This window comes from Puntigrus tetrazona, chromosome 9 (assembly GCF_018831695.1).
Source record: "Puntigrus tetrazona isolate hp1 chromosome 9, ASM1883169v1, whole genome shotgun sequence".
In the NCBI taxonomy this organism is placed as follows: domain Eukaryota; kingdom Metazoa; phylum Chordata; class Actinopteri; order Cypriniformes; family Cyprinidae; genus Puntigrus; species Puntigrus tetrazona.
The window spans coordinates 8866799-8881791 of NC_056707.1; the positions used below are offsets into that span (position 1 = coordinate 8866799).

Consider the following 14993-nt stretch of genomic DNA (forward strand, 5'->3'; position numbering starts at 1 on the left):
TCTAATGCAAAGAACGAATGTTTTTAAAAAACGATGGGTTAACGGAAGTGCGGGCACTTGTTCGTCCAATCAAACGGCTCGTGAGCCTGGGATCCGGGTGTGATCCGCCTCTTATTTGTTTGCGGTGTAACCGCTGAGGACTCCGGCGGTCTCTGGCCGCACACACCCACTCACACAGGATCAGATGTGGACGGAGCACTTGCTGTTTGAACACCCGATCCCACACCCAGTCCAGGATCTCCTAATAAACGTTCGACTGTACACACCTTTATCAAATACACATATCACACGAGCTGATTAAAAGTGTGCCACTCGTTCTTAGTGCAATGATTGTAAGACAGACGAGAGTGCTGAGAGCAGCTGGATGTGAGGCAGGCTGCGGTCCGACGGGACGGGGTGAGTCGACTACTGAGGGAGCGAGCAAAGACACAGGCTTACTGATGAGTGAGGACTAGCGGATCGGAAAGCTGTATACAAATAAAACCTAAAAAAAAAAATCGTAAATCGTTTTAATAATTAACTCGGATAGGCTGGTGAAATGGCATAAGTTGTTTAGTTGCAATCAAATCAAATATTTAAATGAAAACGGTGTTTATTGGAGTGAAATCAATCTGACAGGGAGTAGGTAACAGTCTGTTCAATCTCTGTTACACAGTGTTGTTTATGCTATGAATCCAAAATTTAGATTTAGCCCAACTCGTTTTTTAGTGTTCGCCTGCTTCAGATTAACGTTGTTCAACGTCGCTTCTACCGATCTCTAAACTGAGTCTAATAACAATTAAGCTAAAACAAAAAAAAAGGTACAATCGCTGCTGCAATTTACCCCCTACTGGGCGTATTTGGCAATAATTCAAACATCGGCATTTTATATGTTGATCAATTTATGGCGCTAAATTGAATGTGGTATGCTATTAAATTAATTGTTATCCCCGTGTCTGTTATCGTTGATTGATAAAAAGACCATTTTAGCTCAAACATTTGAATGCAAAACGTTAATAAAATTCTCAGGAAGAAAAACTATAAGCAATAAAACACGTTCATTCAGGCATATCTTAAATGAACGGTTCACTTTTACAGTGTGTAGACTAATCGTGCAAGGTCTTTTTAGCTGATATTAAAAACACAGATAAATCGTTTGATATATACCAGATTAAATATCCTCTTTACAATTTGTATTTTCTATTTTATTTTCACGTAACTCTCTAATTGTGTGTGTTGTTGTCTAATTCAGGCGCGCGCACGAGCACGAAGCAGCCCCTCGTCGCGGACAAACGGAAGACCCTCCTCGCATCCGGGGCTTGTTTTAAGTTGCCTGCGATCTATTTTAATGACTCAGGCAGCTAAAGCAAGTCTGGGACGCCAGAGACAACACGACGATCACCTGCCTGGCGTATTTCACGACCATAAGACTCTTTACTCTTCATTGCCAAACATTAAGGCCTACTTGTGTTGTTAAATAAATTGTAGGCAGTCAGCGTTAGCATGTTCACCTGGCACAGGAAAAAATAAATAAAATAAAACATTTTTCTTCTATTTGGGGTTTCGTTACTTTGCTAGTTGCAATGTCTTATGAATTATGATCACATAACCCAATCTGTACTACTGTTGTTGTTTTAACAGTTCGCGTTCAGAAATCACAGATTTTAATTTATCATAGGTTGTATATTTGTTAAGATTTGTTTTTTTTTTTTTTTTTTAGAAAGAGGTAGGCCTACATTAAATGTACATGCAATTCAAGGGCATGCATGGTGATAGCGTGTCATCATTATGACAAAATACCATTCTCGCTGTTTGGAAATATATATAACGCGAATTTATAAAAGTGTAATATTAGGCGCTATATCAAAAGGAGCATGCATTATGTAAGAGCGCGGGAGAAGCGATCATAAGGCAGGGCAGAGGCTTTACTACACCATCTATTGCTCATTAAAGCAGCATAAGTTTGGGATAAAATGTTCTTGTTTACCATTATGCACTGAGGCATGGTTAAAAGGTAAATATTCTCAACCAACATGGAACAGGCCTTTCTGTTTGCAAAGAGGTAAAAAGGCGGAAAAGAAAAAGGATCTGAACCGGTTTCCATGTCAAACACTTCAATTCTCCATAGAAACTCTGATCTTAACGCAGAAACTTTATTAAACCTTGATGGTGGATTGATAAGGCCGAATTTCTATCGGTTCCTTTTTATTGTGGAGACGGGGAGGGATGACAGAGGTAAATTGCTCTTTTAATTAAACCAATGCACCGAAGGAAATTGCTGTCTGAATATTGTCTCAGAGATGGGGCTTGTGACAGTTGCCTGGAAACTTCAATCTGTCTCACATTTATTCCAGATCACAGTTTTGAGATAAAGTTTAATAAAAATCTTTGCGCCAATGAAAGCCTACCCTTTCACGTCCTCCACCGCCAGCACAATGCGACAGAACTGCGGAGGAAGCCTTATGTTTAACATGTATCTCTCAGGTACACAATCTTTTTGTGCGTAAAATGAGAAATATTGCTGAAATGACTGAAAGGGAGAGGGCGACGCTGGGGGTCCGCGGGCGCGATACCGCGCACCGGCGCCGGTGTCTCCGACTTCTCCATCTGGAACGCATGTCCTCTTTTGTCGGAAATCGGATATCCTTTTTCCTGGACGCGTTTCCTGACCTCAACGCTGAAGTCTGGGCAAATACATCGAGCGGCAACAATACAATACTCATAATATTTAACCTCTTTTGCCGCGATTAGTTATTTATCGATGGGTGGCATTACGCGTTTTGTCTAAAATTAGGAAGTGCACATACGTAGACGGGGGAATGTGGTGAAATATGTTAGTCCAGTATTTTTGAAGGCATTTGCAATATCAGTCACAGCTACGTTTTAAATGTCGGACATATTTTCAAACGCTTTCTTTCAGACCCTACGGAAAATCTTTTGAAGGAAAGCAAAAGCTCCTCTTGGACCCCCATCAACACAGGAGTGCAGAAAGGTGAGCGTTGCGATGAATTGTTGACAGACAAATGTTCTCACTTTCGTGCAAAAAATGCTAATGCATAATTAAACTAAATGCTATTGTGTCCATTGTTTTTTTTTCTTTCTCTTTTTGTATCGTTCTCATTTTTGTAACCGTGGCTTGGCTTCTCTTTTATTTATGGCTCTTGATCTGAAATGTGTTTTATTATGTATTGTTTATTATTATTATTATTATTATTATTATTATTATTATTATTATCATTATTATATTCAAGGTGCTTCTACTGCTCAATTGGGATTTTGTTTAATTTTATATTCATGATAAGACAAAATAGGGTTTTCACGTTTGATTCGGCGAAGAAGGTCCCAGTAAATATTTCTTTGAAGAATTGAAAGAAATTTAATTTAAGATTTTTAAGACCGATTTTTCATGCAACCATATGCCAATAAATAACCATTGTTTTTCAGAATAAAAAAGCCAATACACCAAAAAAAATAAAACTGTAATGAAAATTTAAATAATAATAATAATAAACCTCCAAAGAACCATCAATAGCATATAGACATCTTAAGAAAACTACTTTTTTTTTTTTTTTTTGTTAAAAATTAGTGATTTTGTAAAATACCGATTACAAAAGCTCTGTCGGTTTCCCCTACATTTATGTAAGCTTACTTGCGTTTTAGGCAGCGGCCAGATCCAGCTATGGCAGTTTCTTCTGGAGCTGCTGTCTGACAGCGCCAACATGACCTGCATCGCCTGGGAGGGCACCAACGGGGAGTTCAAACTGATCGACCCGGACGAGGTGGCCCGGCGGTGGGGGGAACGCAAGAGTAAACCGAACATGAACTACGACAAACTGAGCCGAGCTCTGCGCTATTACTACGACAAAAACATCATGACCAAGGTGCACGGAAAGCGATACGCGTACAAATTTGACTTTAACGGCCTGGCGCAAGTGTGCCAGCCCTCCTCCACTGAACAAGCCATTTACAAATTCCAGAGCAACTTCGCTCCCCTCCAGTTCTCCGGCATTTCCAAGCTCAGCCTGGTAGCTCCGGGCGCCGGTCCGTCGGGGTTCTCGTACTGGCCCGGATCTCCCCCGACCCTCTATCACAGCCACAACCTGCAGCCGCCGGGAGCCTTCGGCGCCGTGTCCGCCTCGCACATAAGTTGCGTTAACAACATCAACAGTTTAAATAACCTCAACAACATCAATAGCCACTATAACTGATTTTCCTTTCATTTGCCGCAGGAGCGCGAGCTGATAGACTAGTCTGCGCGAGGCTATATTCAAAAGCGCGAGCGATTTCAACGTTGTAGGCTATTATTGCTATCATGCCCCAGAAAAAAAAAAAAAAAAAAGAGAGAAGGATGATTTGGGAATCGCGTTTGGTGGAGTTTTTAATGTCGATCGCTTAAAGATTGCTTAAAAAAAGCGATGTAGCGCCATCTTATGGAAAACATAACGCCGTCGCTGGTTAATTTGTCGTTAAAGTCAGCCGGATAACGTAAAGTCTCCGTACTCTGCGGGAGGGAAGAAGAAATGAGCGCGATGGTGGAGAAAACGCTACACGGTATGAGAACAAATGGTAAGAAGCAAAAATATGTTCGCTACTACACTTTTGTAATCGAGCATCGTTAACACTTATGTGAAGCGCTTTGATATGTCCTTATTTATTTAACGTCGACGGTGAATATTGGGCACGGGGCTGCATTTTAAAAGCGTTTGCCCTGAGAAACCATGAAGAATTTTTTTTTTGTTAAGCGCGCAAAGACTGATCGGCAGTTTGTGTCCTTGCCTTGTTTTCACTCAGTTGATTATTTAGTTATACTGTATTTTGCTTGTGACGGTGCATTAAAATGATTCGTGTAAAAATCATGAACTGTTATATTTGTTCTTTGTGTGTTTCTGTAGTCACAGTACCATAAAAACACCTATTTATATTTATTTTGTATAAGTTAAATGGTGTCTAGCATCAAAATAGTACATTTGCGCAAAAAAACAAAAAACAAAAACACTTATTAAAAATGATTTTATATTATTAAGCAAACGTGTGCGGGGTTGCAAGTAGGCCTATAGGCTGTGATATAGGCTAAACTTGAATAATAGCCCGCATAGCCTATATTTAACTTATTGGCATTGTAAATAGATAAAAAGAAAGAAAAACAAAGCAGCTTAATAAAATACTGGGGAAGGAAAGTATTTTTCTCGCTTAAGATGCGCGCGCGCTGTTTTACAATTACACAATCTGGACACTAGAGGGCGCCATGCATCTACATTCAACCATAACCTCGGCTGTGAGAGAGCGCCACAGGACAGTGCTTTTTAAACCTGTCCTGGAGGCACCCTGTATGTTTCAGTTATCAGATACACCCAATTCAGGTCTTGCAGTCTGTACTAACAAGCTAAACGTTAAATCAGGTGTCTTTGATAAAAGGAGACGCACAAAATGGGCAGGGCAGGGGTGCCCTTCAGGACAGGTTTGAAAACCACTGCTGCGGGACATCCTTTCAGCTTCATATATCAAAATACTAAAAGGTACAAAGAAGGAAAATAAGTAGGGAATCCAGACCTTCTCCTATCATGTAGCGAGACTCAGATACCCAAATGGCAATGCATTTCTTTGTGGAAATTGGTTTCCTTGTGTAATTGGCTGGTAGCTCATTTGATGTCATAGACAAGGAATTTCTCCAGCATTGCTGTGTATTGTGAGGAGACCCATAAGTCCCATCAGTGTGATCTGCATGTCAATAGCAGCTCCGCTGGGCTCTGCCATTTATGGCAGGATTTGTTTGCACTGACACAGTGGACCTATTTTAAATCCAGCTCTACTCTGGCCAACAAACTCCAGCTTAGAGAAAGTGCCTGCACAGACATGGACACAGCCCATTTAACATAATATGCTCAAACAGTACTTACTCTATATGGGGCACGTTGTCACAACAGAAACAGCTTATCTATTTTAAGCTTTTTTTTCTAAATTTAAAGAGCAAAACAATTATGAAACATTTTGCCTGGCCTCGCTTGTATTAAAATTACATAATTATTTTCGGTAACACTTTTTATGAAGCCTTATTATAGACATTATAAGTGTATTCTTCAGGCATTGTTATGAATGCATAATGCATTGTAAATTAATTTATAATATGTTGCATCAGCTCATGACTATTCATAAGAACAATTTTAATGTTATAATATTTACTTATTTGTGGCTATAGCTTTATGAATTTTTTTATAACACACATTGGACACAATATATGCACTTAACCTACAATGAATTAAATTTCTCATAGTTATAATGTATTATAAGTCTCATATCCTGCCATTTTACATGTTACTTTACTTCAAGCAGACAAATGCCACTTATAAGTTTTCAGATCAGGAGACAAGACAGCCCTCCAAACAGCAAGTGAATCTGTCTTATGGCGTTAAGAAGGCAAAACATCATGCCCAAAAAAATCAACAATAACTTCTGCAACAGTAAAGACACTCTGATGCTTTGGCAAGCCATTCAGAGCATCACTGACTACAAGCCGCTACCGCAGGCCAGGGACGATGAAACATCCCTGCCAGATGCACTTCTACACACGATCTGAGAAACAGAACGACACACCTGCACAGAAACTACACTCATCTCCAGATACTCTGTCTATCGCCAGGTGATGTAAGGAAGACTCCATCAAGGATTAACCACAGCCACAGGCCTGAACACCTCCCTCTGCAATTGGATTTTGGACTTTTGAACTTCAAAACCTCAGTCAGTCCGTGTCGGCAACAGTACCTCCGGCACTATGGCTAAATTGCTGGGAGTGCACATCACAGAGGATCTCACCTGGACCACCAACACCTGGTCACAAGGTACAACAGTGTCTACGCTTCCATCGCCGTCTAAAAAGAGCAAGTCTTCCTCCACCCATCCTCACCACCTTCTGCAGGCGCACCGTGATGTGTAAATACTACAATGTTTTATAATTGTTTATTAATTGCTTTTAATTGATTATTCATGAGATGTTTATAATGCATTATAGTGCATGCCTTAAGACTACCATTATAATGTATCATAAATATAAGTGTTACCTTCTTTTCTTCTCTAGAATAAATAATAAAATAAAAAAACACATTTGCGCATTTGTCAAAATTATACCACATAATGTTTCTAATATGGTTTAACTTTCCTATTGTTTAAAAAAATCTATTTACAAAAATAGTTACACTCAAATACAGTACAATAAATAAATATACAGCTGTTGTTATTATAACATAACAATAGTGCCCTTTTTATTTTATTTAAAGGTAGGGAAAGTGAAAATGTAAACAACAACAACAAAGAGCATCTAATCTATATATAAGGTCTACCCTCCGTAGGTCTCCTCAGTGCTCACTAATATAAATCACTCTTATAATAAGCTCTCCTGAGCTCTAGGGTGTCATTGAGTGGGTGAATGTACAAGAGTTAATCTGGACATTATCTGTGCTAAGTCCGTTGCAGGGGATTTTGCATAACACACGGGTGTGAGGAAAACATTTCCAATCTCTTCTGCCCTAAACAAGTGTATAAAATCAACCATATTAAAATACGGTTAAAAAATAGATTGTGTTTACATGCACGGTGCCACTTGCTGGTCATGCTGGGTCGAGGATAAATGCTATCATTAAAGGAAGCCGAAGAGCAATCGATCTAATTCAGAATTGGTAACGGTTATTAGCCCCCTAAAAGGCTGCTGAAATAATCGTTTCTGGTAAACACAACCCTCTGTGACAGAAGAGGAGTGTTGGCTGGCAGCCCCTAGAGAAACCTTAATGAGCGGTACAGCTTTGGATCTGTCTGTGTGATCCAGTGACTAACTCCCAGCCAGTGGGTGGCACTGAACGTATCATCCATTCAAGTCAGTCACGGAACGCCCACTCTCGCTCTATATATAGTCAACATCCTCCATCTCCTCTCCCCCAGAGAAACTAGAAAAAAAAAGCGTAATCACGTCTGTGGCTAATTATTTCGTACTCAATGTAGGCAAAAGTATCCTGTTTGAAACATTCTATCTTATTTAAGTAATTTTTAAAATCTCTAATCTATTTTAAGGGATGCTTACAACATGAGTGATAAATGTACAGTTCTGGCGTCTGTCGCTTTAAATGCAGTAAATTCAGATTTTTATTTTTAATACATTTTTGTATCTGCTAGTAAAACCAATTAAAATGATTCCAACCGTATTGTTATTGTTATAGTTGTGTTGTGGACTTTTACATTTTAAATGATTTTTTTAAACAATATCTGGAATGGGCCTTTTTATGTATTTCTGTCATAATTATTTGACCTCCATGTCATTCCAAGCCTACGTCATCTATTTGGAGCCCATGGTTGCTGCATGCGTTCACTGGCTGATAAAGAACAGCATGAACATTCTTCAAAATTTCTTTTGTGTTCCAAGAAACAATCATATTGGTTCAGTAGCATAAAAAAAGAGTCAGTAAATTTCTGAAAGAAATTTGGGCTGAACTATTCCTTATAACATAAGAAGTACATTCTTCAATTGAAAAAAGAAAAACACATAAGTTGTTTGTTTGACAAGCTTGTTGTTGCCATGCCATAAAGGTGTTTATTCACTGACCTGACAAAAGAGTACTATACTGACACTTTGATTTCCAATGTAATATAACCTATTTCTACTAATCTGGGATCAGTTAGTGGAAAGACTTAGATAAGACCTCTTATATACAGTATATATAGCCAGGGCACAGTGTCATAAGGTCAAGCTGATGATAACTGAAGAAAGCCTTATGACAGATTAAGGAACCATTTTAACAAGTACAAAAAAAGAACTAATCCTGTGCTTGGCACTTTGGTTAGGGTCTCTAAGAAATCACTTGTTTACTGAGGATCCTGCTTTATATCTGCAACTAATAAGGCACGGCCATTCAACAGAACATATTAGTCTCTGGGATATTGTTTTTAAATATTATGAATCTGTCCACTATTAAGAACTGAGCGAATAATTTAAGAAATTCTGGAATTTCAAAAAAAAAAAGAATGAACAAAGGTCTGATTTATTTTCCGCTTAAATTCAAAATACAATTTCAGTCTTTATACTTCAAAATGTTGTTTAATGTTTAACTGCTTTAATTATTTAAAAGAAATATAGGCTACAATTTCTGATTGTAGGCTAATGCTAATTTCTAAGTGGCTTTCAAAGTATTTTTATATAATGAAAATGAACTGGTCTAAAACCAATTTTCACTCAAAATTCACTAATAAATGTCATAAATATTTAAATGAGCTACTTTAAGGTACTTTTTAAAGGATAGATAGATAGATAGATGGATAGATAGATAGATAGATAGATAGATAGATAGATAGATAGATAGATAGATAGATAGATAGATAGATAGATAGATAGATAGATCCAAAACTAGAACATGTGTTGATTGCTAGCTAATTTCCTACTTGAAAACTATTTGGCACAACATAGCCTGCTTAACGCGCATCTACTGTGTGCACGTGGGCACGCGCAGCTTGAGGAGAAGCGCGTGAGGTTCCGCAGTGCTGTGAATGAGAGATCCTGCGGTTACTATAGCGACAGACTAGAGAGATGAAGCCCCAGTTCACTTGTCTTCCGCTGACCCAGAGAAACCCCTCTCACAGACTGCAGCAAATTCCGGCCAATGAACTCGAAGATCATTCATGTCGAGTGTTTTATTCACAACTGCGAGACTCGCTCATTCTTGCTTTCAGGTGAACGGGACTTCTGGACGATGAAAACGCACGCAGAAAACAAGGACGTGGCCTTAGATAGCAGTCGTCGGGAGGACCGATCCATCTACAGATGAACTGTAGTTTAATAATTAAATTCAGGTCCCTTCCTTTTTCAAAAACTATTATTATAGGGCGAATTAAACATGCAAACACGTAGAATAAACAGAGAGGAAAGAAGAGATTTCCAGTTTTATTGTACACTGTAGAGATAAATGATAAGATGGCTTGTCCCAAAGATCAGCTGAACCTATCAATGTTATATGACCTTAAAGTATGTCGTCAAATGGCACGTAGTCAGTGCATTAATGAGCTTGTGCAAGAAAACCAGTTAGACTGGCTTTTATTAAATTCAAGAAAGAGCACTGAAGAATCACCTCAAAGTATTAAAAATAATCTCCAAGCGCGATCCGCCCATTTTCCTCAAACCAGTGTGAAACGATCAGATCACCCAAGAATTGGCACATAGAAGCTCTCAGAGAAGAGAAAACACTTTCAAGTTTCAAATCCAGAATGGCCGGAGACAAGTGTCTGTCAGTAGAGCACACGAGCATAAATAGGTCAGCACCTTGGATAGTTCCGTTCACGTCTCTTCAAGTGGAGCATCATCCTCCTGAGACCCACGCTGGTCCGCGCTAGTACCATTCAATCCTTGACACAGCAGCTTCCAGTCGTTTTTCACAATACAACACAAATGGTGTATATGTTTTTGGAGCTAAACGAATATAAGTATGCTGGAAAGGCTACACCAAACACTTAAATGACATAAAACAATTGTAATGCAACAACAGATCTAAAATACGCAACTTTAGGTCTCAGGAGAATAGTGACCCGGATAACTTAGAAATGACAGATGAGGCTGACTTTATGTGGAATAAAAGTTGCGCGTTCCCTTTTTTATGAGTGACTGTGAATCACGGCAACAGATGTAAATTTATACGACATGCATAAAACTGCAGCTACACCGGTGAAGCCAAGTTGGCTATTACAAATCACTTCACCGGGGCTACTTAATACTGATAAAACAAAGCCAACACAACAGTGTCATAAATACTAAATTGATAAATCGGCTCAAGGTGCAACGTAACAGTCATTGAGGCAGAGCTGATTACAATTACCTCCAAATAAATCAGAAGCAATTGATCTCTGCTGAGATTCTGACCGCACTCAGCGATCCAGTTCGCTCGCATCCTTCTTATAATCTCCTTCGTTTTTTAAGTCTTGGAAAACCTCTGTGAAAAAGTGCGGATCCATGTTTATCTGCAGCATTTTGCCGCTGAGTTTATCGATGACATCTAACGAACGATCCCAAAACACGTCCTTATTGGTGTCGACCATGAAGGGCTTGAGAGGGTACGAGATCTCGTTCCCTATGTAGGAATACGCCAGATAGAGGCAGGTCAGAAAGGTCCCGTGGAGTTCACGCGGACTGTCGACATCCTCGGTCACGGTTTCCCTAACGAGCAGATAGACGAACACGAGGTTGGCAGGCGTGATGAAGCCGTGGTCCTGCCAGCCCTGCAGCAGCAGAGTCCTGTCCACGTTTCGGAACCAGAGGATAACCTCGTTTGGGGTGAGCTCCCCGACTCTGCAGCATCGCTTGCACAGGAATTCGCCCAGACAACGGAGCAGCTCCCCGGTGGAGGCCTGGACGATCACGCGCCGCGGCGAGACGAGCGACCGGCTGCTGGGCTGCTTCTGGACCGACACCAGTTGCTTCGCCGCTGGAGTGAACTGCTCCTGCTCCTGGTCCGGATGGGGAGGGACCGTGGGGATGGGCACGGCGAGAGGTCCATTCTTTGTTTTCTTCTCGGACTGTTTCGATTTCTTGGAGTTCTCCTGATTCAGATGCTCCACCTGACAGTCGCTGCTCGCGGGCAGAGGAAGAGGATTCGGGCTGACTTTCTTGGCACTTTTCTTCTTACTCGATGCGGTCACTAACCGCTTAAACGTGAGCGTGGACACGACCACAGACTGCCTTTTAAAGCTTTTCTCGATTTTCCCGTTGGCTTCGTCTTCTCCATCTTTCAGAATGGTCCCCTTAGTCGCTATAGGGGATATAGAGAGCACGGTCCCCATATCGCAGAGCGCGCAGACAAAACTCTTACGTTACGGCCCTGCGAGCGCGGAGACGTCGCGGTGGAGATCGAGCGCGTCGGATCACAAGGACAGCTCCATTTGGTCAGTGAAGCGGGCAGGTTAGCAGGTGGACTGACAGCCCATCAGAAATGAAATTCCCGAGCAGCCAGGCTCTCCCTCCACTCCTCCCGCAGCAGTGACCGCAAGCTAGTCCTGCATTGCCCACCTCAACTAGAGCGGATTTGCGGTTAGCCAAACCAATCTGACATCAGCTTCTGCCAACCGGGATTATCCCAACGTGTCTGCGTAATTAGCCAACCTCGGGGCTTCGGGAGACGAATGACAGGCTGAAGCGCCAATAGAAGCGAGCGCCTGCGTTCACATTATCGCTTCAGAAGGGGGAATATTTAGACCGCATGAGCCAAGTATAGTCGCGCTATTCCCAGACAGGGCGCGATTCTCTCCTCGGCTCTTCCATTTAACCTACTTAGCGCTGAAAGAGTCGAAATAGAAAACAATAACTGGCGATTTAACCAAGAGAGATGCAATGAGAAATTGCATTTTAAAAAAGCAAACTTGCTATTATACTTGTTATTACTAACATTTGGCCCAGGCTGTTTCCTAGACATTTTAAAAAAGTAACTTTACTTTAATAACGACATTTTGCATAACTCTTTGCACATGTTTTTGTTTGTTGGACCAACTTGCTGAAAGCAAATTAATCTGTCTTGGCAGAAACTGGGGTTACATGAGTAGCCTACTCCTTTAAGTTTCCATGAGATTATGAAAGGAAACCCAAATTCATCAAGCTGCTCTGTCACTCTTAAATCTGGATTAAAGCAGTCAACATTAACATTTGCTCTGTAAATAACCTATTTATGACAAATGTAATCATGCTTCATTATTCGTCAGGAGACACCCATAAGTGTCATACAGAGAGAAAACATGATGTGTAACACAATGCAATTCAAACATCAAATGTCTCAAATCCTATTTACAGTTACATATACAGTTAAGCGACTTAGAAAAGAAGAATCGAAGAGCCAAGATTTCGTATAACACATTATTCCAGGTTTATAAGACAGCTAGATCAACTTAACACACCGTTCATGTGTTCCTGTGCAAGTTAAATGGTATGGTCTTTGTCTTTTTGCTACTGACCCCATGCTGGTCTCCCATCTGTGGCTCTGCTAAATGACAAAAGGCCTGTCTGATCATAACAGCTGGCAGGACAGATAAACTGTAATACACTCTAAAAAAAAACCTTTGAATTACACAGAAACAAAAATCTAGAAGAAAAAAGGCATTTGGGAGGGTGGGTGGTTTAAATCAACTTGGTGCACAATATGACACAAAGATAATGCAATGCAATGATTTGCTGGCCATATTGAGAGACTGAGATGCTACAATGCACACAATGTAATAACAAAACATGCTCCAAAACTAGGACACAGGGAACCTGTGAGACTCGGAGGAATTGCCCACAATGCAGCATCACACTGGTAGAACTGACAGTGCTGCAGTCTGTCTAATGAATATGCAGGGAGAGAGTTATGAATATTCACCTCTTGCAGCAACCTTACAGTTACGGCGAAAAGCAATGTGTCTATAAAGAAAATTATTACTTTTTTTCCTCCGTCCCTATCTGTCAATTTGGTAGGCTACATTTCTATCAAAGGACAATGAAATGAATGATCTGTAATAATAATCAGCCATGTCGTAAGGCATCTATTTTAAGATAGATGCTGTAATAAATATTATCTATAATGTCAGATATGGTATTTGGACAAGTTTGTCAATATTACCTCATTACAGATATGAATCAGCATTACTGTATATCAACAGTTGAGAGACAACTGTTGCGGAGGAAGTACTTGCTGAGTCAAGGCAAGGATATGTGAGTTACAGCTCAGATTTACAGCAAATTCTTCATCAGAACGTTCTTCAATGAAGACAGATTACCGGATACATCACTAAATCAAGGTTGTTTGGTACCTAATGTATTTTTGAAGACACTCCTTGCACTCTCTCTCCACCTAGTGGTCAGTTATAAAAATGCGGCCTACAAAACTAATAAAGCAAAGTTGGTTTAAAATTGGATGACACTGGCCTGCTGCATACCTCACATCACTTATTGTTCACACACACACACACACACACACACACACACACACACACACACACACACACACACACACACACACACACACATTAATGTGTCTTAACGGTTATTATAAAAAAAAGTAATAAATTAAAACATTGAACACATGAAGAGTTTATTTGCCAAAAAACCCCACGATTTCTGTTCATTTGTTTTGGCAAATGAACTCTTCATATATACATTTATGTATATAATAAACAGCTTTATATTTTAATATTTGTTCTATTTTATATACATGAATAAACATTAAATAATAATAATAATAATAAACATTAAACAAATGTAAAACAAAATCGTCATAACATTTAACAACATACTGTACAGTATTAAAGACTTGTTGTGGATCACATTTGAAACATGCAATTGAATATCTCATACAGATACCAAAAATGATGAAGATAATAACAATAATAATAATAATAATTTTGACCAATAACCAGTATAACACTGATCATGATTTTTTTAAGTATAAATATAAAAAAAAATAAACTGTACTGTTTTTCTCAAAGTATCTGAAACTCACACTTCAGTTAATGTTATTACTACATTATGTAAGGACAGAAGAGGGCACCATCGACTAAGTCTCAGGAGTGCAAGCGTTTGGAAGAAGTGCAAACTCCTGATGATAAGGAGAGCTGATGATAGCCCCTGTCAGCAACGCCCTTCAGCACCTCGGGCTAATATTTAATAACCTCAGGCAAGAGCTAACGAAATTATACACCCCTGGGGTCCCTATCTGTCTAATATTCTCGCTCATGACAGAATCCTGCTTTCAGCCGAGGCACTGCTGCCAACAGCTAAATCTCTGAACAAATGCTGACTATACCTCCCCAGCTGTTAGCAGAGGAAAAAGCTCTTCATATGAAGGACGGCCATTTATTCAATTTGTTCACATTTGGGTGAATAATTGGAACGAGCGCTGTAAAATTTAAAGTAATACAGATTTAAGAACGCTCACTCAACTGCAATGCGCGGACTACATACGCCACCCTGCCGCATTTAATTACTAAACATGTTAAGAGATTTATGGGAAAGAACTATGAGCGCG

The 14993-nt window shown here is 39.9% G+C and overlaps 2 protein-coding genes across 2 annotated transcripts; one reads left to right on the forward strand and one right to left on the reverse strand.

Moving 5' to 3' along the window:
- The first annotated feature begins 298 nt into the window (after positions 1 to 298).
- On the forward strand, positions 299 to 4835 carry fev (FEV transcription factor, ETS family member). Its single transcript, XM_043248266.1, has 4 exons — positions 299 to 396; positions 1232 to 2463; positions 2900 to 2971; positions 3640 to 4835. Exons 2-4 carry the CDS (start codon positions 2376 to 2378, stop codon positions 4185 to 4187), a joined length of 708 nt encoding a protein of 235 aa, XP_043104201.1. The 5' UTR covers positions 299 to 396; positions 1232 to 2375; the 3' UTR covers positions 4188 to 4835.
- Positions 4836 to 9882: 5047 nt separating this feature from the next.
- On the reverse strand, positions 9883 to 12290 carry cdk5r2b (cyclin-dependent kinase 5, regulatory subunit 2b (p39)). Its single transcript, XM_043248259.1, has one exon. The coding sequence runs from the start codon at positions 11782 to 11784 to the stop codon at positions 10873 to 10875; it is 912 nt and encodes a 303-aa protein (XP_043104194.1). The 5' UTR covers positions 11785 to 12290; the 3' UTR covers positions 9883 to 10872.
- Positions 12291 to 14993: the final 2703 nt, after the last annotated feature.